Source organism: Pholcus phalangioides, unplaced genomic scaffold, assembly GCF_987345545.1.
Source record: "Pholcus phalangioides strain wild (caught in Gottingen) unplaced genomic scaffold, Ppha-v1.0 ptg000003l_1, whole genome shotgun sequence".
NCBI classification, from domain to species: domain Eukaryota; kingdom Metazoa; phylum Arthropoda; class Arachnida; order Araneae; family Pholcidae; genus Pholcus; species Pholcus phalangioides.
The window spans coordinates 36,846,697-36,873,513 of NW_028301596.1; the positions used below are offsets into that span (position 1 = coordinate 36,846,697).

At 35.2% G+C, this 26,817-nt stretch overlaps 1 protein-coding gene across 1 annotated transcript; it reads left to right on the forward strand.

The window, feature by feature from the left end:
- Window positions 1-647: 647 nt before the first annotated feature.
- LOC149088482 (uncharacterized) lies at window positions 648-25,911 on the forward strand. Its single transcript, XM_089247663.1, has 8 exons — window positions 648-796; window positions 2,853-2,958; window positions 5,367-5,728; window positions 10,833-10,906; window positions 14,857-14,917; window positions 20,513-20,584; window positions 21,131-21,217; window positions 24,763-25,911. The coding sequence occupies exons 1-8, from the start codon at window positions 740-742 to the stop codon at window positions 24,802-24,804; spliced, it is 861 nt and encodes a 286-aa protein (XP_089103789.1). The 5' UTR covers window positions 648-739; the 3' UTR covers window positions 24,805-25,911.
- Window positions 25,912-26,817: the final 906 nt, after the last annotated feature.

Genomic DNA, 26,817 nt, shown 5'->3' on the forward strand with positions numbered 1-26,817 from the left:
AACTAAACAGAATAAAAAATTCTTTGTCCTTAAAAAAAACGTCGTCACCCGAAGAGTAACTTTCAATTTTCAAATTGATGGCAGCACAAACAGTATCATACAGGGAAAATTCGCTGTCTTTTTTTCCTCTCCATTTCATTTGTTTTAGAGGTCTGCTTATATGTCGAAAAAAAAGGATAACTTCCTTCCCTGTGGAGTTCAGTTTACTGGTTACACTCGTAAGACTGAACTGAATGAAAATTCGGCTCCTGTAGAAGGAACTGTACCACCACCGCATATGTAGCCTCTGATTTTAAGGTTAGATGGCAGCACATCACGAAAAGTAAATTATACAGCAGAAACCCCTGTTTGCCTACTCTCGTCTGCTTCTTCATAGTTTCTCTAATTTGATCGCCTCCTTGAAAACCTGGGGTTAAAAAAATTAAATATGTCAGCTTTTTGTTTGCAAGCGTGTTTCTTTTGTCTTCTTGTTTTGATTTTGTAGGCCTGTATTCTTGTTCTCATTGTTTCGAGTTTGTGGGACTCTACTTGTAAGGAACTGACCTGAATGATAATTTCTATTTCCCCGAAGAAAACTTTTCTTATCTCACGCACTTTTTTTATGTATCGAGGTTAGATGGCAGTACCAACATCATACATATGCAATCAACTGCAGACGAGTCCAATGAAAGCAGGAGTGTAGAGAAAGCGTTGTAAAGGCTAAAAACAGCCGCATTCTCAAGCGTGAAGTGTCTTAAGCATGGCGGACGACAATTCTCAGGAGGCATTTGATCAAGATCCTGTACAGAGTATGAAGGTAATCTCACGGCTTTGCATCCTGTCCATTGCATTTTTATACTAATCCAATAAGTACTTTGTGTATTTTTCACATGATCGATCGAATAACGAAAAATTAATAGCTTTCAAAATTGTTGCAAGTTCATGAAAAAGAGGCTGCCTCTATTTGTTTTGTATACAAAATCAAGTGCTAGGTTTTTGTTTCATATTAAAAAATATTGATCTCCCCTAAAAATCTATGCAAAAGTTTATTGATTAGAAGTGACCTCCAGTAGAGAATATCTAATGAAATTATTTCAGTTAGAGAATTTTATTATACTAAGGTATCATTCCCCTTTTTAATCATGAAATAAAGGCTGTATGTATCAATCTAATCTCCCTAATCAAAGCTCTATGTATCGATACCATTATGTTATTTCTCTGCAAATATTGATTCCTTTAGTGTACATCTGCGAAGGTGTATGGAATTAAACAGGGCTTCTTGAAAGGGTTATTGTTATGCAAAACAAATGTAAACTTTTGTGGGCCCCTATTTTGCTTGGGACCCAGAGGCAGTTGCCCTGGTTGCTCTAGCCTAGTTACGGCCACGGAATTGATGAGGATCGATATTGTGCACCATAATGGGTGATATCGCCTCCTCCCTGAAGAATGGTAAAACATATGACTATGATAACACATTTTGGATTGGCTTAAATTAGGCGATGAGAGGGAAAGAAAATCTGTTTGGGGGGAGGGGGTGATATAGAACGAACCTACCTATTTACACACGTTCTATCGGAAATTAGAGTGCTGAATCTAATTATCATTCGACCTCCTATGCATTGGCTCACGAGGAACTGAACCGAATGAAAATTCTGCTTTGTTAAGAAACAGAATTTTTCTTACAGTTGGGTCCCCATGTGTGAAGACAGCTACATCTTAAAGGGTGGCACAGTGTGTATGTTAATTTGAATGGCTCATTTTTTTGTACACAGTTAAACCCTGTCAGCAGCACAGTGGTGGTTGACTGAAGTTGGCTTTTCAACTTCGATTTGCAAATGTGAAAATGCTGTTCTTCGAGGTGCTGTTCTTCCATTTTTAAAAGTCTCCACAGAGAGAAGGCAGATCTTCAACATCATGCAGTGAACATTCGTTATAATGACCCCATGTTATAGTAACCATTCTATAATGACCGGCGGGATAAATCCCAAATGATTTTCTTATATATAGTATGCCTGCAAGTTTTTTTTTCAATGTAATGGCCACTTAATATAACATCCATTTTCTATAGAACAATGGGGGGTTGTTATAATGAGCATTGACTACATTAAATAACATAAAAATTCAAGCATTTACTGTTTTCAGGTATCCTATCTGGGTGTATCCTCAGATTGGCGATGAACAAGCACAACTGACAACATGAATAAGTTAAGGGCCACACATTCCAGCATGTACCGTTTCAGAAAGAATTCTGAAGAGTGAGGAATGTGTAAGAGGTGCATTCGCAGTTGAATAGTGTCATGTGTCTCAACCAGTTCAAAGTCCTAGGAAGAAATATTCCCTACAAATGCTTCATTTTCAAGCTCAAAAATATTTTGAAGACATTCAATGAATAGTGCGAGCCTTTGCTTATTGTGTATCCTTGGTCTTGGACAGAAGCAGATTAAGGTTGAGTGAGGTCTAGGGAGCAGAAGAAAATATTGGACCTATTAAATTAGAAAAAAAAGTGTAAAGTTAGTTTTTGCAGTGCCCTTCAGAAGCAGAGGCACGTCAAATCCACCTCTCGTCAGAGTTGACCCTTGATAAACAAAAAAGTGATTGAGTGTCTTGTCAATCAATTTTGATTGCAGATCCCAGGGCCTCAACTGGAACACACATTTGCTCTATTGCTAGATGGACCAGTACCCATTTTGGTGCCTCTTCCTGTAGTTTTGAATGGGGAAAACAACAGGGTGGTTTTTTTCTTGATCTAGCACCTTTTCTCTAACTGCTTGACCAACCTTTGCTGTACATTGCCATCTCTCCTCTACATTCTCAGCATTTTTTTTTTCTGTTGTGAAATTAAATTTTTTTTACATTTGATAATTTTATTTTAGGTCACAGAGTTACGGAAAGAACTGAAAGCAAGAGGTCTTCCATCAACGGGAACTAAAGTTGAACTGATAGAAAGACTTCAGTCTGCTATTACACCAACTGATAAGAGTAAGTCTTTTTAACATTTAATTTGCAAAAATGTATTGTTATAGGTATTTCTCATGTAGGATGCTTTGGTCTGATTAGAAATGTAATTTTTTTCATTCATGATCTGATGAACATTAGTGTAGAGAATGTGCAGGGGTGGCTAATCTGCTGCACTCGTGCCATGCCATGATGTCAGGAGTGGCACGAAGACTTTAATGATTATTTAAATTTTCAATGGGAAAAAAATTATTCTCTTACGACAGCAGGTTGCCTCTGGTCATCTTGAGAACAACTTTAACAGCTCAATGATATGTTGATGACATCCTGCGGCCAGTTGCATTACCCTTCATGGCACATAGTCCTGGGGCCATTAGCCAACAAGATAATGCCAGGCCCCAAACGGCTTGCATATCTCTGGATTGCCTCTGTGCTGTTGATACTCTTCCTTTGCAATCAAGGCCATCAGACCTTTCACCAATTGAATGTGTATGGGACATGGTAGGCTGCCAGATTTGGACGCCCAGAAATGTCACAGATCTGGAGCAACAATTGATGAATGTATCACAAGATGAGATTAGAAATATTTATCACTCTTTACATCGACGTATGCAAGCATACATCAGTGCCAGGGGGGAGTTTCATCAATTACTGATTTGAACATTCAATGTCCAATTGCTAACCATTGATGGGTCTATGACTTTGAATTTATCATTTCATTATCTGTGTATGAACTTTACACATGTTTAATTTCAATAAAAACCAGTCAATTTCTCTATCTGTGTGAGCTCTATATATATATATATTTTTTTTTTGCAAAAAAAAAAGTGTATTTTGAGCAGTACGAATAGTCAAATCCCCTCCCTCAATTTGCTTGATTCAATCATCTCGAAAAGGGTTGCTCTACTAGTGTGTGAAATACGGGAAAATTGTGGTTATGAATAGAATTACTTATTGGAAGGTATTTCTCGAGAAGAATAATACAGACTAAAAACAATGCAGCCTTTTCTCCCTTTGTTTATTTTGTTTTTGTACTTACAAAATGCATTGCTAAATTTATGTAAAATTGAAATAATTTCAGAAGTATTTTTCTGTAAAAATGTTATATTGAAAAATATTAGAATTATAATATAGTGTTTACAATTTTACAAATTTTCTCAACTTAAAATTGAATGCTTATAAGTTTGGTTATTTTATTCGTGGAGTAACATAAAAAGAACACAGAGATATAGTACTTTATAATAAACATGTGAATTTATGTAATATGGCCTCTGAAATGCTATTTAAACTAGGATCCTGTAATTGGCATTAAATTGGTATCCTACTGTATCGTGAGCATCATACACAGCTTTTTCTGGGAAAATGTAAAAATATTTGCCAAAATTCGGGAAAACTCTGAAGAGGAAAAAACAAACTCGAGGAACAAAAATGTAAAATTTAGAAGGTTAAGGTTTCAAATTATATTTCTGCAGGGAAATCTCTGAGTTTTCAGGGGTCTGTCCAGCTAAAATTTTGGTTTGTTTTCCAGACCCTTCACAAACTACAAATTAATGAAATCATAAATTTGACCTTTCATTTCTTTTGTGATAAATTAACTAGATTATTTTGTTTCTCACAAAATTATTGTGAAACCTGTACAAAACAGTGTCAAAAGACTGAAATAATATTCCCTTTTTGAAAGATTTCTGTTTTATAAAAGGTGAAAATCAAAGGACATCATTGAACAGACTATCTTTATATTGCATTTAAGACCTGTTTCACTGTAATGGCACTTACAGTGTATTAAACTTATTTTTCGCAAAATTAATGACCCTTTTCACAAAAAATAATGACAATTTTCACAGAAACGGGACCTTACTCAATGGAAAAGTCTGTACAGACCCCTTCAGTTTTGGTTAGGGAAATGATCAAGCAGATTTCCCTGGGAATTTGCTTTATTGAAGGATGAACTAAAATAGGCTAATAAGGATAGCCAAATGTCATGTTGTTCTTTGAATTGTTGCTTTGTTTATATTGAGTTTTCTTCAAGTTTCTTTTTTATTGCATTGATCTTTCATTTGTTAATTGAAAAAATATTATTAATGCAAACAATATATATCAATGAGTATTGTGTGCTTGTTGATCTTCTCAATGGAAAATGAAACTTAACATTAGGCCTCTGTCCCCCTAGAAGAGAAATTAAAGTGTAGTAATTGACATACAGCACAGACGTATCAATTTAGTACCAGTAAGTTGCCCCCCCCCCCATCTAGTTGAGATCCTGGGTACGCCCTTGCTTATATGAATCAAATTCTTTTAAAATTTTTTGGGTATCCTCTTTGAAAACAAACTGGTTTTCTGTCCTAGGCAATATGTACTGTACTGTTATTTAATAGATCCCAATAAGCTACTGAGTGAACATCTAATGGACTTTTTTATTAATATTATTGCAGGTGGTGAATTTGAAGTTGCTAATACATCACCCGAAGCATCTCACACAGAACTCGATCTCATTGAAACTGAGAATGATACTGAGGAATCAGAAACTGTGGAAATAGAAAAGCTAACATCTTCTCATATAGAAGTCAAGCCGCTCAAAAAAAGAGCCATCCACGAGGCGAGTAACGGATCTGTGTCTACGGATCAGAAAATAACCTTAGACAGAAACAGTGTAGCTGTTGATCCTGTATCAGTTATGGAATCACCTTCTGTGGAATTGACGGCTGAGGTTCCGGCTAATGACGAAGATTCAAAAAGTTCTGCGCAAGTGACAGGGAAAAATGCTACAACGGTGAAAACAATGTCTGCTCAAGAGGCTAGTATCTCAAATTTAGATTTTATTTTTGCAGACTGGGAAGTTAAATTTTTTTGTTTTATGTAAAGTAAATCAAAAGCATGTTAAACTCTGATGTAAGAGATAGAACTTTTCCAACGGTCTCAGGGCTGGACAAATCGACTGGAAGAAAACTTTTAGGTGTAGCCAAATTTCTTAGGAACCAAGTACATATTTTTCTACAAGAGAAATGGTCTAAAATAATTTTTTATTCAATTTTTCTGGGATTTAATTGCACATTTGAGATAGGCACGCAATGACAGTAATTAACCTAGGGTTAGTGCATCAACTTCTTGATGAGTATTAAAAAAAATCGACAATGGATTGTAGGCCCCAGTCTAATTATCCCTCATGTGCAGAAAATGACAGTGGTGTGACAAAAATGATCAATGAGCGACTTAGCACATAGGATTTGTCAAGCTTTACTCTCAGTATACAGTAAAACCCCTCTTAGGCCCCTTTCACACGGAGCGGATGCGGACGCGGGTCCGCATACCCTTTCAAACGAGCGCTGAAGATGCGGACGAATCGCCCGCATCTTTAGTTCGAAATTCGTGCATAAAAACTGTTTTTTCGAAATTTTTGTAATTATTTTTCTCCTTCACCCCTGATTCAGTGCCCATAGGCATCCTAGAGGCATTCTTTGGTGGTTTTTATCATTGCGCCTAAAGATGCCTCCATTCCGATCCTCACAAGTACTCGATGGGAGAAAATATCGGAAAAATATGAAAGAAAATTCCAAAAACACATCCAATGTTCGAAAAATCCATATCAAAGAATTTGCAAGTATAAAAAAAGGGAGGGGTTGGGACTTTCAAAATGTCTATGCTTAGAAATATTCTCATCACAATTCTGTCTTAGGCCGGGATTACAATATAAAAGTTTTGTAAAAGCTCTTTGAGAAAAGGTGAAAAATTCAACCATTAAGATCACCGATCATTTGCTTGAATGCAACCGATGCGCCTATTGGTTGAATTTTTCAACTTTTATAAAAGATCATTTACAAAACCTTATAGTATAATCCAGGCCTCAAGTATGGATTACACTATAAAAATTTTATAATAATTCTTTTAAAAAAGCAACTAATATATTTATCGGTTGCACTTGCAATTTATTAGTTGCTTTTTTCAAGTTTTATAAAATAACTTTCATAAACCTTTTATAGTGAAATCCCATCCTTAGATTAGTCACTTCTGAAATATAAAATTTCATTTTTTTAAGTTTATAGACTAAATATTGAGTAAAATATACTTGTAGGTATTCGGGGGGAACCACCAAAACTATTCAAGCGCTAGGGTCTTCAAACGTCTTAATCCAGCCCTGAGTGAACACCGTACGTGGATAACGTTTAATAAAAGTATTTTTTTTTAAGTTTAAAGTTTCGTATAACAGATTAAAAATTTAAAAAAATAACAAATATTTAAAATAATATTTCAGATATTTATATTTTTAAATAATTTTAAAAATAAAAAATTAAAAAAAATTATTATTTTTAAATTAAATTTGAAAGTTATTAAAGTATGTAGTCAATTAAATATTTGTAATGAACAGAACGGCTTATAGTTTTGGTCCCGTCAGTGGCCGTTGTTGGCAGGTTTTATTGTATAAAATTGTGAAATATCGACAAAAGGCAGTTGAAATTGCTATATCTCCATCTCAGAAGGAAACGAAGGGATACACGTATGTAGGTACATTATATTAATGAGCAGGGACCATCATATGGTGTTTTTAAGGGTATTTATGGCAAATAATTAAAAAAATTCCGTGAAAAATCACCTTCAAAAAGTAGCCAAAGATGCGGACGAATTCGCTCCGCATCCGCATCGTCTGAATAGCTCCGAATAAACCTATTGTCAAAACTTCTATGGCGGATGCGGAGCCCGCACTTAGGTTTTGACACATGCGGACAACGTCCGGACCCGCATGAACATTTCCTAGGTGCGGAGATTTTTCGGCTCGTCTGAAAGGCGCAGTATATTCCAATTGTTAAAACTTCTTCCGGACCCGCATCCGCTCCGTGTGAAAGGGCCCTTACTGGACACCCCGTCAGATTCAGTTGCTCCTTTTTGCAACCAATTATTAATTTCCCAGGGCATGGTAGCCCAGGTTGGTAAGATACTCGCCTAAAGTACCAAAGGATGTTTAGAGGTGTCGCAAGTTCGATACCCGGTTTGTCCTTGTCAGAAAACTTTCCTGACACAGGTACAACAGAAAAAATTGCTGCCGCAGGGAATATCGAGGGGTTGATGCACCAACCTCTCGATGAGTATAAAAACAAGCTTGGCGTTTGGAATCGGCAATAAATTATAGGCCCTGGTCTGATTAGCTCTCATGTGCAGAAAATGACCATGGTGCAACAAAAATGATCAAATGATCTTCCATTGTATAATAACAGTATGCATTTCAAACCCCTGTTTAACTCTTTAACGCCCAGATAGAAAACCTGGGAGGGTCGTGAAAATACCAAGTTTTTTGTGTTGGAAGTGGACTCGTCCAAATTTCTGCCACTTTTCCTCTCCCCCCACCCTTTGCATTGACGTTCACCCTTTCATTTCAATGGATTTTCGGGAGATAATTTGTCTATATATATATGTATATTATATAATATATTTATTATATATATTTATATATAATAAATATATATATATATGTGTGTATGTATATATGTGTGTATATATATATATATATGTGTGTGTGTGTGTGTGTGTGTGTATATATACACACACACACACACACACACATATATATATATATATATGTATATGTATATATATGTATGTATATGTATATATATATGTATATATACACACACACACACTTATATATATATGTATATATGTGTATATATATATATATATATATATATATATATATATATATATACACACACACACACACCCACACACACACATATATATATACACATATATATATACACATATATATATATATGGTGGACAAAAGCCCACCAAAACATACCCATACCCCCTAGCTGGGCCGACTTGAGGCGGTTATGGGCGTTAACCTACTCGGCCGACTTCGGGCGATCTGGGCATTATAGAGTTAACAGTCACCTTTTTTCGTGGATGAATTGTTTGTCTTCCACCGGTGTCTGTAAGAGAGGTTTTATTGTACTACATTTGCATTTTTTTTGTTACTTATCCCCTGGTATATGCAATAAGTCATCATCAACAACTATTTTCAATCCACTGCTGGATGAAGGTCTCCTCTAAATTTTTTCATTTTGCTCTGTCTGATGCTTTAGCCATCCAGTTGACTCCAGTCACTTTTCTTATCTCATCGATCCATCTTGCACGGGGACTCCTTCTTGGGCATTTAACACCACAGAGTACAAATCTAGAATGCTTGTGGTCTATCTGTTGTCCTGTCTGCATTAATTATATCATGCTAAATATATTGTTTAAGTACAAACCTTTGGCTCATCTAGTGCAAGGATTGTTTTCTTTAGCTGTTCAAAATAGCTTTATCTCTGGGAATAGTCAGAGAAAAGAGCAAACTAAAAAAAAAACTTTTTCAGTTTTTTTTTTTGTGAAAGATAGATCACACTTAAACTCGGGTGTTTCATAGATCTAGCTATAAATCTCGAAACTGCAGTCTTTGTTTACATTTACATGATTTTGACTCTCACTGGTTCTGGATCTGTGTGTTTTTTATCAGTTACGGCACCAGGTGCCAGAATTTGGCAACCAGGTGAGGATTATCAATTAATTTTGTGATGCGAATTATGAACAATAATCACTGGAAGGCACATGCTATAAGATGTGTCAAACCACTCTTATATGAGATGCGGGGTCCGATGTGAAAAAGTTTCAGGGCCCTGAAAAGCCCAATTTTTTATATTTAGCAGGGGCATCCTAAAATTTACATATTATTGCATAATATATGTAAAGCTAAAAAATTTCCATAAAAATATAAATGCACATTTAAATGTAAATTACTGCAAAAATTAATGAATACTTATATAGAACTTAAAAAATTGTAATTTAAAGAAGGAATTCTAAGAGTAATGAAAATTAGGACCTAGTGAAAGAAATAATCCGAGAAATAATGAAAATACTGAATCAATGAACTAGAAATAATAATTGAAATAAATAATCACAGCCAAAATAATTCCAAAATTGATGAAAAATAATTCCAGAATTTATGAAGGAAATTAATATTTCTGAATTCTAGAAGTGAAATTTCTCAATATTTCAGGGCTCCTATATTTCATTCAGGGCTCTTTGTCGCTTTTGGTCTACAATTAAAACCAAAATTGCATTTAGTAACCTGTGGCAAACATTTATTTTCATTTTTCCCCCTATGATTGTGGATGAGCAAATGTTGAATTTGGTGCCCTGGACACTGACTTTTGTTGAAACCATTAAAAGAAAAAAAAACTAGAATATATATATATTTGCCATCTATACAGCATTTTGAGAACTTCACATTGAAGAGCAAAAAATTCAGATCATTTCAAGATGATTGAACACGATACTATGTTGATCATTCTTGGATGATGGAAGCACTATGAGGGTAGCTAAAGCAGCGTCTTTCAAAGTTTGTGTTATGGTGAGATGGGGATATTGATCTGTGTGCCTATTTGCATTCTAAAGTGGAAAATATCTACTAAATGATTGAGGAGCTGTGGATGAGCCATCAATTGGGCAAGGGAGCTGCGAGTGATAAACGTTTCAGAACCACTACATTAAGGTATTTATCTCAGTTGTATCACACAATCTTAGAATACATAAAATGATTATAGTCAATTGTGTTTAGTTTCAAAGATTTTATCCGTGCCATGAATTTATTGAGTCCAAATAGCAGTATTTCTTGCTAGAGAAAGGATTAAATTAGTTACTCCTATTGACTTAATGCAAATAAAAAAAGAGGTGGAAATTCTGGCTCTTCTTTTTTGAGACTTTAGTTTCTCTGGCTCTTAATGTAGTTGATATATTTAAAATATGTGTTTATTCTATTATTATCTTGCTTTGGCGTTATTAGTGGGTCGTATGGTTTACTATTTTTTTTGTGTGTGTAATTTAATATTTGTTGAAAATAAATTTCATTTTCTTTGTGTGTTCAGAGACTAGCCATGCGAGCTCAGCGATTCAATGTGACATCTAATGAGAACAAAACCTCGAAACTCTCAAAAGATAGGTAAGAATTGACATTGATGAGAATTCTCGTAACTTTTGATTTATTTAATTCCATGGAATTTTGTGTTTTTAAAAAGTTTTGTCACATGTTGGATACGCGCGATGTGAGCTAAACCCATTAGAAGAAGTGGGGGGGGGGGGGGGAAATGAATGAATGAACGCCAGGGGCTCTGCCACTGGACTTATCCCGTTGCCGAGATCTCTTCCAGCCCAGCTTCGTGGCAGAGTCTGGAACAAAGTGAGTGCACCTAACAGTCTGAGTGTGTAGCTAGTGTTGTGCTTGATATTTCAGTGCTGCCATCTGTACTTCAAATTCTGAGTGAAGTGTAATGATTGAATATTTGTAACATTGTAGGCCTGTTGCTCTCTGTGGCGAGACTTTTTAATGGGGAGATCACCTCGCATTCGCGCCTTGAAGGTGGGAACCACAGAAAACCAACTTCAGCCGACCACCACTGTGGTTCGAACCTGGATCCTTGTGATGCGAGTCCGTCACTATGACCACTCGACCACCACAGCGGCGAAGTGGGGGACAGAAATCAATTACAGTAGAACCTCTATCTCAAAACTCAGCAAAAAACTTTAAGATAGAATTTGAGATGGACAATTTTTTAGGTGGGGGAATATGACCGGAATAATAAAAATTTCGCTGAAAAAAAAACATTTTTGGGACTGGTCTGTTTGATCAGGTCGTTAATCAATTGTTAAAAATTTTAGTTGTCAATGGGAGGGGTTTCTGTATGGGAAAACAAGCAACAGTATTATCAAACGTAGTTTCAAAATAAGTGATCAAAAAATACTACAGGATCCCAGTGGAAAAAACATGTTCAGCATATTAAATAGATCCAGTGGATAGCCTTTATTTCTTAATCTATTCATACATTTGTTTACATCCAACAGATAGGTGCACGAAAATAGATAAAATTTATTTTTATAGCATGAATTAATATATATTTATGAAAAATATTTGATTAAAAGTTGATTTAAAATTTTTTTATTAACTAGTTAAAAACTTTAATTGATTCCCAGCCCTAAATAGTTTACTACTGATTATGCACTAAATAAGAAAATAACTTTTGTGGCCTTTACAATTTTCCTTAAGACAAAGTGTGAAGCATCTATATCAATTGAAATCGTGAACAAATTGAGAAGTTTATACTATGCCTATCATCTATATCAGGGGCGGCCGATGTGCAACACCAATGTCACAAACGGCAAATCATGATATCAGGTGTGGCATGCGAAACCCTTTTCAAAAAGTGAAGAAATTGTATTCTTTCGTGAAGAAATTCTCCCAACTTCTAAACATTCTTTTTCTTATAAATTTATGGTCTTGTAAGCTGCCAAACCTATAAATTTAGTTTTTATATTACTTTTAAAATAGTTATTATGGGACAACTTTCCATTCAATGCGTTTCTGTTCAGTTTTTCATCTTTTGACATAGCTACTAAATGTCCCATACGTGCAACATTCAGAATTGTCCACATGGGGGACATGCATTGTGTAATATAATTGTACATCCATATAAATTCTTAGGGGTGAGGGCTAAGCCGTATCATAAAGTTTATTGGGGTGGAGGGCAAGCACCTTGAGTCTTTGGGTTCTCAAACCTGTCAACTCTTCCTATTTAGGCGGGAGACTCCGAATTTTTCATCCTTCCTCCCGCTCTCCGGATTTGTTAAAATTTCTCTGGATTTTGGCAGAAAATTAGATTTTACGCGAGCTTTCACGTTGCCTTGGCGTCAATGATTACCGTCGTCGTTAGGGAAAAACACCCATAGAGGACAGCCATGGTCATTTCCATCGAGCAGCCTTAAAAAAAGTCTCTGTGACCGCATTTAAGCAACTGGCAAAGACGCGACTTCGTTTTCGTAGCGTTTATAGGCAATCATTTATCAGGGGCATGACCTTGGTTGCCGAAATTCCTGTATAATCGTTATTGTATTCCATTAACAGCCGTGCGGTAAACACGTTTTTTCGTTGGCAGCTTTGTAGTTTGAGTTTTTTTTTAACTGTTTCTTCCGATTAAACATGTTCAGAAAGAAAATATAAAACTTTAAGCTAAAATATAAAGCTTTTAAGAGTTCATATACCCAAGATAGAATCACTTATAAGCATTCACTAAAGGAAACATTTTATGAACAGTATGTAGATGTGATTTCTCTATTCTGCACGGAAAGACTGACATGGAATTATATTCTGCTCAGGGGCAATGCAGAACCTGCCTTGGAGGGGGGGGGGGAATAAATGTAACTTTTTCTTAATTTATTAAAAAAAAAAATTTTTTTTGAAATTTTTTTTTGATTGAGTGTGAGTGCCGGGGGGGGGGGATCCGGAGATTCTCCCCCCTCGGGAGAATCTGCGGATTTCTGGATTGCAAAAGTTGCCACATCTGGGTTCTGGTGTCTGTGTCCAACATAATGTAGGTGAAATAAACTTCTACCAACCTTACATGCACAATCTGTATTGTGCTAATCAAATTTATGACTTAAAAGTAAAAACAATTTGAAACTGAAAAGAGTGAAAAACTGAACGGTTTTACAAAAATAAGAGGGCAGCCAAACAATATTTAGTAGGGGCAAAAAATGTTTGTATCTGTAAAAACGGGACATATGGTCTGTGTGCTAAAATCTGTAGAGTGGCATGCTTATCAAAGATAATCTGGATTATGGCAAAGCTTTTAAAAAGGTTGGACATCCCTGATCTATATCTGTTCAATGGGAGTCATTTAAGAGTTGAACAGAAGTAAAAGTGGTTGAAGAAAATTTTATGTTGAATCTTAGAATTGAATCATTTGTAAAAAGAAATTGCTATAAGTTACCTATTACTATATCTGTATACCAAAAAAAAAGGGGGCACTATGTCACTCTCAAAAGGAAATTTCACAAGAGAGCTGTTTAAAGATTTTTTTTCAATATTACTTTCTGTGGAGTTTGCTTGTTTCATAAAGTGAATATCTTTATTTATTGAAATAGGATTTAGTGTCCTATACCTATGTGCAATGTAATGAAAGTACTGCAAATTAATGCTGTAGTGGTGGGTTGGTAAGATACGGGGTTAGAGATGGGAAGAATTCAGGGTACATGGGTTCAAATCCACCCACCTCCAAGTAATTGCACTTTTTAGTGCTGTAGTGGTGGGTTGGTAAGATACGGGGTTAGAGATTGGAAGAATTCAGGGTACATGGGTTCAAATCCACCCACCTCCAAGTAATTGCACTTTTGCCGCTGTGGTGGTCGAGTGGTTATAATACCGGACTCGTGATGCGAGGATCCGGGTTCGAACCCCACAGTGGTGGTCGGCTGAAGTTGGTTTTCTGTGGTTCCCAACTTCAAGGCGCAAATGCGAGCCGATCTCCCCGTTAAAAAGTCTCGCCACAGAGAGCAACAGTCCTACAACGATAAATCATCCAATCATAACACTTCACTCATAGTTAGTAAAACTGGGGGCAGATGACAGCACTACACATAACAAGCATTACACAGAAACAAAACTTTACGTCAGGTTGCACTACACGTACACGCACATTCCCGCATGTACCGATTCTTTGGGGGGTTCCGGGGGGGGGGTGCATGTGTGGTGTAGCAGTAGTAGGTAGGGGCTCGGGGTTCCAGGATGTTCTTAAGTCAGCCACCTCGTTGGGCAATTTGCCTGTTGTGGCGTTGTATTTGTATTTGTATTTGTATTTAAAAGTGTTATATTAATATTGATGAAAATAGACATGGTTCCCTTTTCTTCCGGCATACAGATATGTGTATAAATAAAAATATTGCGCAAATACGTATGAATAAAAACATAATTTCGAATCTGACTTTTTTTAATGTAAGTACCAAATAATTTACTTGTATGTGTATAAATGTTTGTGCATTTGAATTATATGAGTTACACATGGATCGAAAATTGGATGTTTAAGTATATCTGAATTTGCATTTGCATCTTTTTATTTGCAGTGTTACACCAACAGTTCCTGGTAAAACTAAATCAAAAGCCATCATAGAAGGTCCAACAAAAGTAAGTCGTTATGAAAAGCAGTTTTATGTTTGTAGCGTACAGACATTTTTTAATAATTTTATGTTTTCAATATTTTATTGCCACGTTTCTGAAAAGTTGAATACATGAGTGATTCTATTAATTTTTTTTATTTGTAGCTTGGGATATATATTTTTAAATTTTGGTTATCGGTTGAATTTGAATTTTTTAATCTCCTGTAAAGTGAATCTATATTAAATGCATTGCTTACATCTTGCATATTCATAGTCATCCTCCAAAACAATCAGTCCAGTTCTTACCATTTCAGTCAGGCTTGGCAAGTTTTTGCTGCAGTAGAAAAACCATGGTAAAAATTGCCATGGCAAAAATTGTTTTTGCTACATTTTTGCCAGTGGCAAAAAGTGTCAAAAATTAGATTTATGTTTCCAATTTTATGAATAAATAATTATAAAGCCTTATACTTATCAATTTTTTATAACAAATCTGGATGATGCATATCTTATTTGGGTAAAGCAAATATTTTTGCCACCTGGCAGAAATTCATAGAATTACAAAATTTGATTTATCTGTTTGAATTATATAAATGAACTAGCTATAATACCCGGCGTCGCCCGGGTTTTCTTCAATGAGGCTTTATGAACCACGTGATATCTCCCTCTTTCTTTGAATGACATGCCAACCGTGTCTAAAGATAATCAATATGGCGACGTCCTGTGCGACTCATGAAAGGTCATTTCCACGTGTGGCTCACACTACATTTGAAATTTCTGTCTAATAAACAATCTCAATAAAAAATAAGTTTTTGTATTTAAAATAATTTTTGAAATTAGATAATTTTTCCAGGTTTAGATTTACTAAATAAAACAAACTTCCTATATTTTTCTTGTTTTTTAACCTCTATAGAAATTATTTAATCACACTGTGACTCCCACTACACAAAAGGAAGTCATATTTTTTACTCATAGGATGGTAAAATATCTTCCTCTTATGAGCGGGGAAAAAAAATCTTTTGGCGTAGTTTTTATCTTTAATAGTCATGCTTTTTATTTTATTATATATTATATAAGTTGAATCAGAAATAATCATTCCACAGAATGTTTTATGTGTGACTCACACTACACAGCAAATGTGACTGACACTACATTTCAAATTTCCAGTTTTAATTCAGATCATAAAGTCCAGTTTTAGGAAATTAAAGAGAAAAATGCAATGAAAATTATGACATTTATTCATCCCATCATAAAATTAGTGAACTCAAAACCACAGAATGTTTGTATGTGTGCAAGCAATGTTTGTAAGAAAGTGCATTCGTTTATCAAAAGGTGGTTCTGGTAATCTTGTCACAACGGCATTTCTTTTAATTTGTGTAACATCATCTGTTTCCGGCCATGAAAATTTTCTGGTGTCTAATATTTTAGAAACTTTAGTTATTTTCTTTCAATTGGAGGAAGAAATAATTTGTCCAGCAAAATGCTTAGTGTTTTTTTCCCCCAAGAAATGGGACCGAAACTCATTTTCTAATATTGAAATTTTTGTTAACTGGAGTGCTCTCATTTGGTATCAAGGCTTGCTCATGTGCGCCAGTGATGAAATTGAATTCTTTATATTCTTTTGAACCTTTTGATACCAGTGAGAGTTTCACTTTATATGGCTCTAGCTTTAAAAAAAAAAATGCATCTTGTGTCTGGTATTGTGTGAATCTTGCATTCATTTGGGGCCCATAAATGATCTAATTTTGGTTTTTGTGATTCAATTGCTTCCTTTGCAACAAAGCTAACAGTGACACTGGGATATATATTCCCGCATGTTTGGAAAATTCCTCTGCTGTTCTAGAGTCAATGCTTCTAAAACGAGTAGCTTCTCTAACTCTACGCTTCACAGTTTCACCCAGTCCATCAATTGCCCCTTTACCATGGCTGATGGCTGTAAAATGCCATTCAAATTGATCAAGAATCATAGTGCCAAGACAAATGGAATATTTTTGCTTTAAGTGTTTTCCAGTATCATCTGATTGATAAATAACTTTGTCACATTTTGGAAACATCTCTTTTAATTTTTTCACTACTGTGACAGTGAAAACTGCCACTTTATATTTATCCTGTTGCATGTAATCAGATACAATGATCATTGGAAAAGAACATAATTCTCGATTATAATTAATATAGGTCATAGCAGTGAAAATTGTGCAGGAATTTGCTGCCCAGTATGCAGACTTGATTTCATCCTGGTAGGAAAATGCATAGTTTTCACTGAAATCCATGGTGATGAAAAGCTCGTTCTCTTGAACATTAGATTTTAGATACTTCAAGTGCCTGAATATTGTCTCATTTCTTCTCTTTTCTTCTTCCTTTTGGTTTCTTGTTGTTCTTTAGTTTTGGGAGCATTTTTTTTAAGAGCCTTATTTTGTCTTTCAGTTTCTGAATTCTGCATATTTGCCATATTCCCTCATTCGTTGTCTTTGCTCTGCTTTACGTTCTGCAGCTGTCTTGGGCATAATTACTAGAAAAATAGTTTTCAAATTGATGAATTCAATGAATTCAAATTCGATCAAATAACTTGATAAAATTATTTGTGTGAGGAAAGAAAATAATCATTTTATATAAACACATTGCATGTGGAAATGAGTAAAATGGCATGTCAGTGTGACTCACACTGCATAATATTTCCAGTCACAGTTTATTTTTAACTGCAGTAAAAAATAAAATAACTCAACTAAATTATGACTTTTATGATGTATTAGGAAAATTTAATTTATGTTTAATGAAATCACATTGGTAACTTTGCAAACACAAAAAATGGTTCTTTTGTGTGACTCACACTACATCCATTAAACCTATTTTAAAAAATAAACTTGATATATATAATGCTTAGTACAAATAAACTTATGTGCAGTTTTCATTACTTCAACATTCAAATAATTAAGAGAAATAATGAAATTTAGTGTCAACTTACTTTTTAGCGGTCAAACTTGAAGTACAATAATCTGAGGAAATCGAGCAGAGGACATGTTGCTACAACAGCAATTTCTGATTGTTGCTGTGGCCAGATTCAGATACACGCGATGCTTTTCAATAATTAAATCATAAAATTAAACTTCCTTAGCACAAAACTGAAGCAAAAAAATATTTTTAAAAGTAATTTAAAAAATGACCATCATGGTGTATTTTATCATGGAATTAACCGAAATAAACAAATCTAAATTTAAAGAAACATAGAAATGAATAGTCCCCTCCCCCTTTTTTTTTTTATGGGTGCTAGGTATTTCGATTCCCTCCCCCTGAACTTCAAATTATCCATCTCTGCCTGTTTCAGCTTCCAAAAATGCTTAATTAAAGCTGTGGAATTTTTTCGATGCACTTTACGGGGCCCATAACTAATTTTAAAAACATCCTAAACTATATGAATTTATGCAAATATCAAAAGACAATACGGAGACATTAGTTTTCATGCTTGAGAAGATATAAATAAAAAGTTGAAATCAACGTTATTACATGGATATCCAACTCAACAGTAGATTCGGCTAATTAATTACTTCATATTTAATCTTCTGGGATTCGTATATCTCTAAGCGAACTCAATATTTCAAAAATCGAGTATTTAAATACAATTTTTAAAATTATTGATGTAGTGGAAAACCCCACCGAATTTTCGCATTTCTACATTAAAATTGGCAATTTTAACACTAATTTCTATGAGGATCACCCTTTTCCTGACCCTCAAAGCGATGCTGGTGATGATTATGACGTCTATTCAAAAAGCCTCATTATTGAGAGTATTGAAAATGTAGCAAACCATTATAAAGGCATAAACTATCATACATAACTGGCAGCATTAAAGAAGTAACAAACCATTGTAAAGGCATATACACGTCTGAAACGCATTGCTAGGGAACCACGGTAACCAAAGTAAACGTTCGGAAAGTGATTGTTGAGGCCGGAAAGTGGTTGCTGAATATTCATTTTTATACCATGTAATTTTATGTTTCACATGTTTTTAAGTTTTTATATTGAAAAGAATATTTTGTAATTGAGAAACCAAGCTGGGTATGTCTTGAGTAAAAAGAATAACTCTTACCAATTTTTGCAGATTTTGCCTGGTTTTTTCCACTGTCCCAGCAAAAATGGATTTTTGCCAGTAAAAACCCAACCCTGATTTCAGTAGATACCGCTTATTGTAATGGCAGATAATGTTATGATTTGAGATTTGTTGCCACTTTCGTAAAGTACAGAACGGACCAATATCACAACATGGGGAAAAAATTATTTATAGTTATCAGAACTTGCAAAAGATTTATATTACAAATAATTTACATTGCGAAAACTTTTTTTGTCAGTTTTTTTTGCATATTTTGGAGCTAGTTATTTTTAGTCTAATTTTTTAGTATAAGTTACTGTTACATGAACTTCAAGGCTATGTAGGAGGTCAAAGACCACTCCCCCCTCATTTTTGATGTGACCAATTTACATACTCAATTCACAATGGCCTTATTGGGCTATAATAGCCACTATAACCCATCCATTTAAGTGAGTACTGCTTTTGCAATGGCTTTCTTTAGTGAAGGCATATGTAAGGTTTAAAAAAATCGTTTCATACAGTTCTTGGTGAGTTTCTTTCACCTGACCTGCGACAACATTCGCCAGATTTGTTAATACCAGATGAAAGTCTTTAGGATGAGGAACTCATCTGAAAGACTGTTATATACGGTTTGGTATATCAGGTATAGAACATGCTCACACTTTCAGCTTAACTCGCATCTGGAAGCAGATAAAATGGCAATATGCCATTTATTAGCCATTGAGCCAATTGCCCAATGACAGTAGACCAGAGTTTTGCGCTATGTAAAAGAAAAAGGAACCATGGTACCACTGTATTTTATTAAATATGTTGAAAGTTGAGCATAAAACGGATTTAGTGCACAGCAACATTACAATTCAGCTTGAGAAACAATGAACAAGAATTGCAGAAACTAGATATCTGCTCTATAACAAGCCTTCTTCAAATATTACTCTGTCTGTTCAATTTAAAAAAAAACCCTTTGCAAAGTATGTGTATAGTTTCTTCAAATATTTCTAGAAACTAAACAATAACAATTTTTTAATATATGAAACTGCAGCTCATAAAATTCAGTACGATTCTAGAACATACCAAAAACGTTATTGTGCATAAGGTAGACATGGTTTTCATTTGAATCTGGTGAAAAAAATTTTAATTGTAAAGGCAAATTGATAAATTTTTTGTTTATTTTTTAACAAAAAGCAATAACTGAAAAAAAAAAAGAGATGAAATGATAGGCAAATTATAGGGTCATATTTTTAAATTGTTAGACCATATTTTTCATGTGTTTTAGGTCATAAATGCTTGCATATCTTCAAGATTTTTAGGTCATAAAAACCCCATCCCTAGGTATTATATTTATAACCAGGATTTTTTCTGGTTATAGACATCTGTTTGTTATCAGAAATCTCAAGTTCTGACGTGATTACACATTAAGCAAACAGGTGTCACATTAAGCAAATTGCACTGTATTTTCAAACTTAAACGCTATAGTTCTTTTTGTGTGAGTTATTTTTCTTTCATACATGCATTTTTCAATGTTTTATTGTTTTAAAACATTAGGCTCCTGATATTGATGTCTTGAAAAAAAGAGCTGAAAGATTTGGTGAAAGTGTGTCTACTATAATGAAACAGGTTTGTATCATACATCTGTTACAAATACCCCTGTTTAGAAAGTCAGGATCATGGGACTGTTATGACTATATATGTATATTTCAAAGAGTATATTGTAAATGTCTATATTCATTTCCTAAGATTTTTTTTATCATGATAATTACATTATTTTGCTGTATGTATAATCTGCAATTCTTGATACCTTGAGGGGGGAAAATTATGTAATCTGCAACAGTGCATAATCAGGAACAAATTATTGATTGAATGATATGATAATTAAATAGTAATATGTATGCAATGTAAATTCTTGAACTCGTGAACATAATGTGTTCAATTTAAATGCACAAAACAAGTTTGATATCTATATTATTTTTTTTAATATTTAACACTACAAAATAGGTTTTATAAGGAAACTCTAGTTGCTGAAGGCATCTGACTTTTATTTATTTTAATTATTTTTTGTGTGTTGCAAGTAAAAACTTAATTCTAGACTTTTGTATGAATACTGATATATGAAATTTGTGATTACTTTGATTTTTTTTTATAGATATTTATTAATTTTTTCAGCTTGAAGAAAAAGAACGGGCATTAAAACGTAAGTTACGCTTTGGTGCATCTGCAGCATCAAGTGCTGCAAGTTCCACAGATGAACAGGTTAGTTTACTCCCGATCTTTGTTGAAACTTTTTTGTTGATTTTTTTTGGTAAATATTCAAGTGAATATTCAGCATGAATTTTTGTCTTGATTATAAAAATTTATTCGAAAACAATTATACCAGTGATTTCCTGGGATGCAACAGTTGAGCTAATTGGGCCATACTGCGCCAAAATCATTGTCTTGCTACGAATCCCTGCACATTTACGCCAATTCTTGTTTGCGGTATGTGAGGTGTCGCTGATGTACTGTAGCATGTGAAATACCCAAAATTTAGGAAAATAAAGCATGGAAATTTTGTTCACAGGACGTGTTCTTTCTGAGACGAGGACAAAGTACAGAGGGGGAAACCTCTGTACAAGTTTTTTGACTTCCCACCATCTACCATTATCGTACTATCTCGTGACCTTAGAAAGTAGTTGAAGTAAAAGTTTTGTATTTTGAAGTACAAAAAGTCCTGTTCTGTTATTGGTATATCCCGCGGGCTACCAAAGTCCCTAAATGAAGGCTATATGTCAAATTTTCTTATTTCAGAGTTTTTCCCTGCAGGTTATATACTAAAAATAATGGTAACATCATGACTACCTACCTGCATTGAAAGACAGTGTATCTGTGGCATAAATTAGCTTTATTTCCCACAAGATTGTATTTGCATCAAATTGAAAAGGGGATTGGTTCACTCGTTTAAATTGCCAAATTTTTTCGAGGCCGTTAGGAAAAAAATGGGATCTGTAAAAACTCCAGCTAATATTACAGTTTTGCCATCTAGCCACTATTCAGTCCGGTTATCGTTGGCCATTGCTGATCGGGACAATTTCACGTCACAAAAATTCTGATTTGGCAAACAGGCGGCTCGAAGAAAAAATCTTTACCCATGCGGAACCCATTTTTGGCGCTACTGGCCGCATTTTTTTTTTTGGCAAACAAAGCTTTTTTCACCCTTTCAACTCTGATTTAGTGTCCCTTCTAGAGTGGCACCTAATATGGCCGCTCAGTCTGCAAGCCACCCCTGCATTGATGTGGAAGGGATGGGGGCATGCTACTGTCTGCTCTCAACAATAGTCAAAGGAGGAAGTTTGTACTAGGAGCATGCTCGTTTTACATAACTTCTGTGTGACGAACATTGCTGGGTTGTTTCCATTATGGAATCTCCAAGCATTACTCAAAATTTAATGTTGTGGGGTTCAATTTTTTTCAGCCATTTGGTCAGAAATTAAATCCAACGTAGTAGTAAGCTACCACTTACACTTTTTACTCATCAATGATTTGTTGACGACTGGCGGCTTTTGCAGGCAGGGAAAAAAATCAGGCAATGCACATTAAGATCGCCTTCATGTGTGTGCCTAGCCACACTTGTGTAGCTTCATTGGTTTATGCACAAAGCATTATGGTTAGATACTTTTTGAACACACATATATGTGTACCATACATTAACAACTTGTAAGCTCTGGACGCTCTTGTTAGAATGAATGCAATAATCTTGTTAAATTGATCATGGAAACTCATTGGAAATTATTAGCTCAAATGAGTCATGTTTTTATGAAAAGATAGTGCTTTGTTATTATTTTGATAGTCTGCCATTGATGCCCATGAAGTTTAAAGGTATATGAGGCTATGGTAGGCAAAAATTCTTTCCTTGCATGATGGCTTGGGAAATCTGGTGTAAGGTTCCAGTTCTTGTTTGAAGTTTAGAATAGCAATGAATGAAGCCCATAACTCTGCAGCTGGAATTATCCCCTTATCGAGATCTCTTCCAGCCCAGCTTAGTCTAGAATAGCAGTTGTTGAATGTAAGGTATATGGTACAGAAAGAAAAAGCCTTATGCAATTTTTTTTTTAATTCATAGGTCTGCTGAAATTTTTGTTTGAAATGTACCATGGTGTTATCACTAATTTATAAGGGGTGATCAAATGAAAAGGTACGAAACGACACGGTGGGTACAAATGTAGACTTTATTCAAAATATACACCATAGGCCTGAGCACAACGATCCCACTGATGAACAAGCCGCAGGATTCCTTGTTCCCAGAATTCCTGTGGCCGTGACGAGACCCAGTCCTTCACAGCGTCCTTGAGTACGTCGTCTGAGTTGAAGCGCTTCCCTTTCAGGTGTTTCTTCAGTGAACCAAACACATGGAAATCGCAGGGCGACATGTCCGGACTGTAGGGCGGATGGTCCAACGGCTCCCACTTGAACTTGGCCAGTTCCATGTGTGTGACTTTGGAGACGTGTGGATGCGCGTTATCATGGAGCAGAACCACACCCTTCGTGAGCAGCCCCGGTCTTTTGTTCTTGATGGACCTGTGTAGGCGTCGGAGTGTCTCACAGTACACATCAGAGTTAATGGTTTTTCTGTGCTTGAGGAATTCCATAAGTAGCGGACCTTGAACGTCGAAAAAGACAGTGAGCAACACCTTGCCTGCTGACGGCACGGCTTTGAACTTTTTAGGGGGAGGTGACGACGCATGCTTCCACTGCATGCTGTCCCGCTTTGTCTCTGGCTCGTAGTGATGGCACCGGGTCTCATCACCTGTGACGATCCGCTCCATGAAAGCGGGGTCTTCCTGATACCGAAACAGATGTTGCAGTGCTAGCCCCATACGCAGTTCCTTTTGCTGGTCGGTGAGCTGCTTCGGAACCCAAGCGGCACACACCTTCCGATATCGCAACCTGTCGTGAACAATTGTCCACACGGTTCCATAGCTGACATCCACCTTCACCGCCAACATTCGCAATGTGACACGCCGATCACTTCTCACTAGGTCGTCCACCTTGTCGATGAGATCGCTCGTGATGACAGTGTTTGCCTGGCCTGGTCTCGGGTCATCACCCACACTCTCACGGCCTGCACGAAAACGGGCACTCCATTTTCTGACAGACTTGTCAGAGACACATTTCTCCCCGTAAACTGTCACCATCTGGCGATGAATAGCTGCCGGTTTCTCACCTTCCGCTTTCAGAAATTGGATAACACCTCGCTGCTCCTCAATCGTCGAATTTTGCAACACGAACGCCATCTTGTCCTCATATGGACTGCCGCATCATTTGGATGCCGCTTTTGATAAGAGCCTCTGCTCTCTCCTGCGCATGCGGGCGCCCGCGCATGCTCTGATCCCAGTCAGAGACGCCAATCGCATCCCGAGATGCCTCGCTACGTTCTCCCATGGCAGAATATACAATATTTAACTGTTACGTTTTTGCGTCGTTTCGTACCTTTTCATTTGATCACCCCTTGTATATTTCATATAATTATAGTGAAACATCATATGTAACAATATTCAAAAGACTGGAGAAATGTATAATTTTGAAGGAGTTATCATTTATATTAACACCATGAGAATTGCATTGAGACCAGGGAGTAATATTGTTATGCAAGTGATTTTTCTTGTAGAGTTTATCTTTATACAGAATTTTCGCGGTGTTATTGAAATCACATTTTCTTTTACACAATATTTTCTTCATATATGTGTTTTAAATACAAAATATATAAGATTTTAAATTTTTGATTTTATTTGTAACAGACAGGGTTTATACTTTTTTTCCAGGCAAAAAAGAAAATACGTGCTCAAAGATTTGGTATGTCTTGAGAATGGGCTACAAAAAATGAATGCCATGTTGTCGTGTCCATCTTACGTCAAACAGCTATGGACTTACACAGGTTTCTAATGAGACTTGAACATCAGAATGAAATTCCAAGTTCGTCCCTCTTTGTACAAATTGTGAATCCATCAGTATATTTTCCACACTTTCTAACTGGAAATTGATTTAATTAATGATATTGTGAAAATGGATGTGCAAAATCGACTAGAGGTTTCTTTAGCATGTTTGCACTGAAGCTTATTGCAGTGACTTCATTTTAGAAGACTATTTTTCTGTTTTGAACTGCTGAGATAGATGTTTTTCTTTCATTCAGAGTCATTTACTGTTTCTGGGTATTTGAAAATATGAGTCACCTTCTTTTCATTATAGTATTTAAATATGCTATTAGTGTAAGACGAATGTTTCAAAATAGTTTTACATTTCTTGTTCATGTTATTATAATTTATTATGTAAAATTTATTTTTGTCAGATAAAAACATTAAATTCAAAGTAAGAATACCATGCTAGTGCATACTGTGTTCTACACACTTGACAGAAGTAATATATTTTTGTGATGCTAAAATATAAAATTGTTGATTCTGGCATCAAAAATGCATTCTGTGTAGCTAGCTAGCACTGTTGATGCTGAATACTATTTCTAGTGTAATTGAAAAAAATGATGGGACTCTATTTTGTTGTTCTATCAGGTGGCTGAATGTGTGAGTGAATGCTATTGAATCATGAGTAACTGCTAAATTGGGCATATGAGTAGGGCAAGTAATGATTAAATTTCAAGGATTTTTATTTCCATATTATAATACTATTGTGTAGTATATCTAATTCAATATAATGAAGTAAGCACCACAAAAAGAAGAAAGTAAAATGAAATACTGAATGTTAAAATTTAAAAAAAATATGACATTTCCATACAAACTTTGTGCATCAATGCAAAGTTGGAGTGATATTCATCATGGAAATGCTTGTATTAATTATTTATCTCTTTCCCCCCCCCTCCCCCCATGATAGTAATTATCAGTATTTCTTGGCTGGATTCATCTCCTAGAATGCTGCTGGTTCATTTTGATCTTATTTTAAATAAAAGTAATTGGTTTATACTTTCCTCTTTCTTTTGTTCGGTAATAATTTTTAAAATATGTTATCGAGTTTGTATACAACGGTATCGCTTCATGCAAAAGATTTATTATGTGTATAAAAAGTTTCTTACAAGCAAACATTTTTCAATATGGTGGGAGCGGAGTGTTCTGGTGAAAATGTAATGCAGTTAAAATATCGATATAACGATACTCTTTGGATCAAGAAAATTTTTTTTGTAGAGGTTTTATCGTTATATATACAGTCAAACCTTGTTAATGAGTCACTCTTGGGAGAGCAAAAATATGGCTTAGTAAGCGGAGTGACTCGTTAAACGGAGTAAGCCATAGTTGTGCCGATTCCTGCCTGAAGACAATTGGGACTTCCAAAAAGTGACCCGGTAAGCAGAGTGACTTGTTAACTGGGTGACACACTAACGAGGTTTGACTGTATATCGAGAGGCAGCAGTTTAACATTAGAATATAGACATTCCCAAACAAAGCTTGAAAAAACATTGTTGTAGAGGGATTTATTGTTATATCGAGTAAAATTGCTGTAGTGAGGTTTCTCTGTACATAAAATTTTTTTGCATACTATGTTATTTGTCGTACAGAGTAAAGAGACTTGTACTGTACATGAATTTATTTTGAGAGAAGCAAGTTACATTAAGGTTCATGCAGAAGGTGCAAGAAATCACTGAGAGGATCAAAGAAATTTTATATTTCTTACAAATTTATTTAAAGATAATTTATTTTAAATGATTTATGAATTAGGTCTTGATTCAAGAAGTATGTTTCAGATTTGAGAAAAGTGTAGCAGATAAGCTACTGGAGTGCTTAGTTCTTCATTCATGAAAACAATGAATCAGAAAAGACTTGGTAATGTTGGACATTGATGAATGAAAAAGACGATGAACTGAAATGAAAATG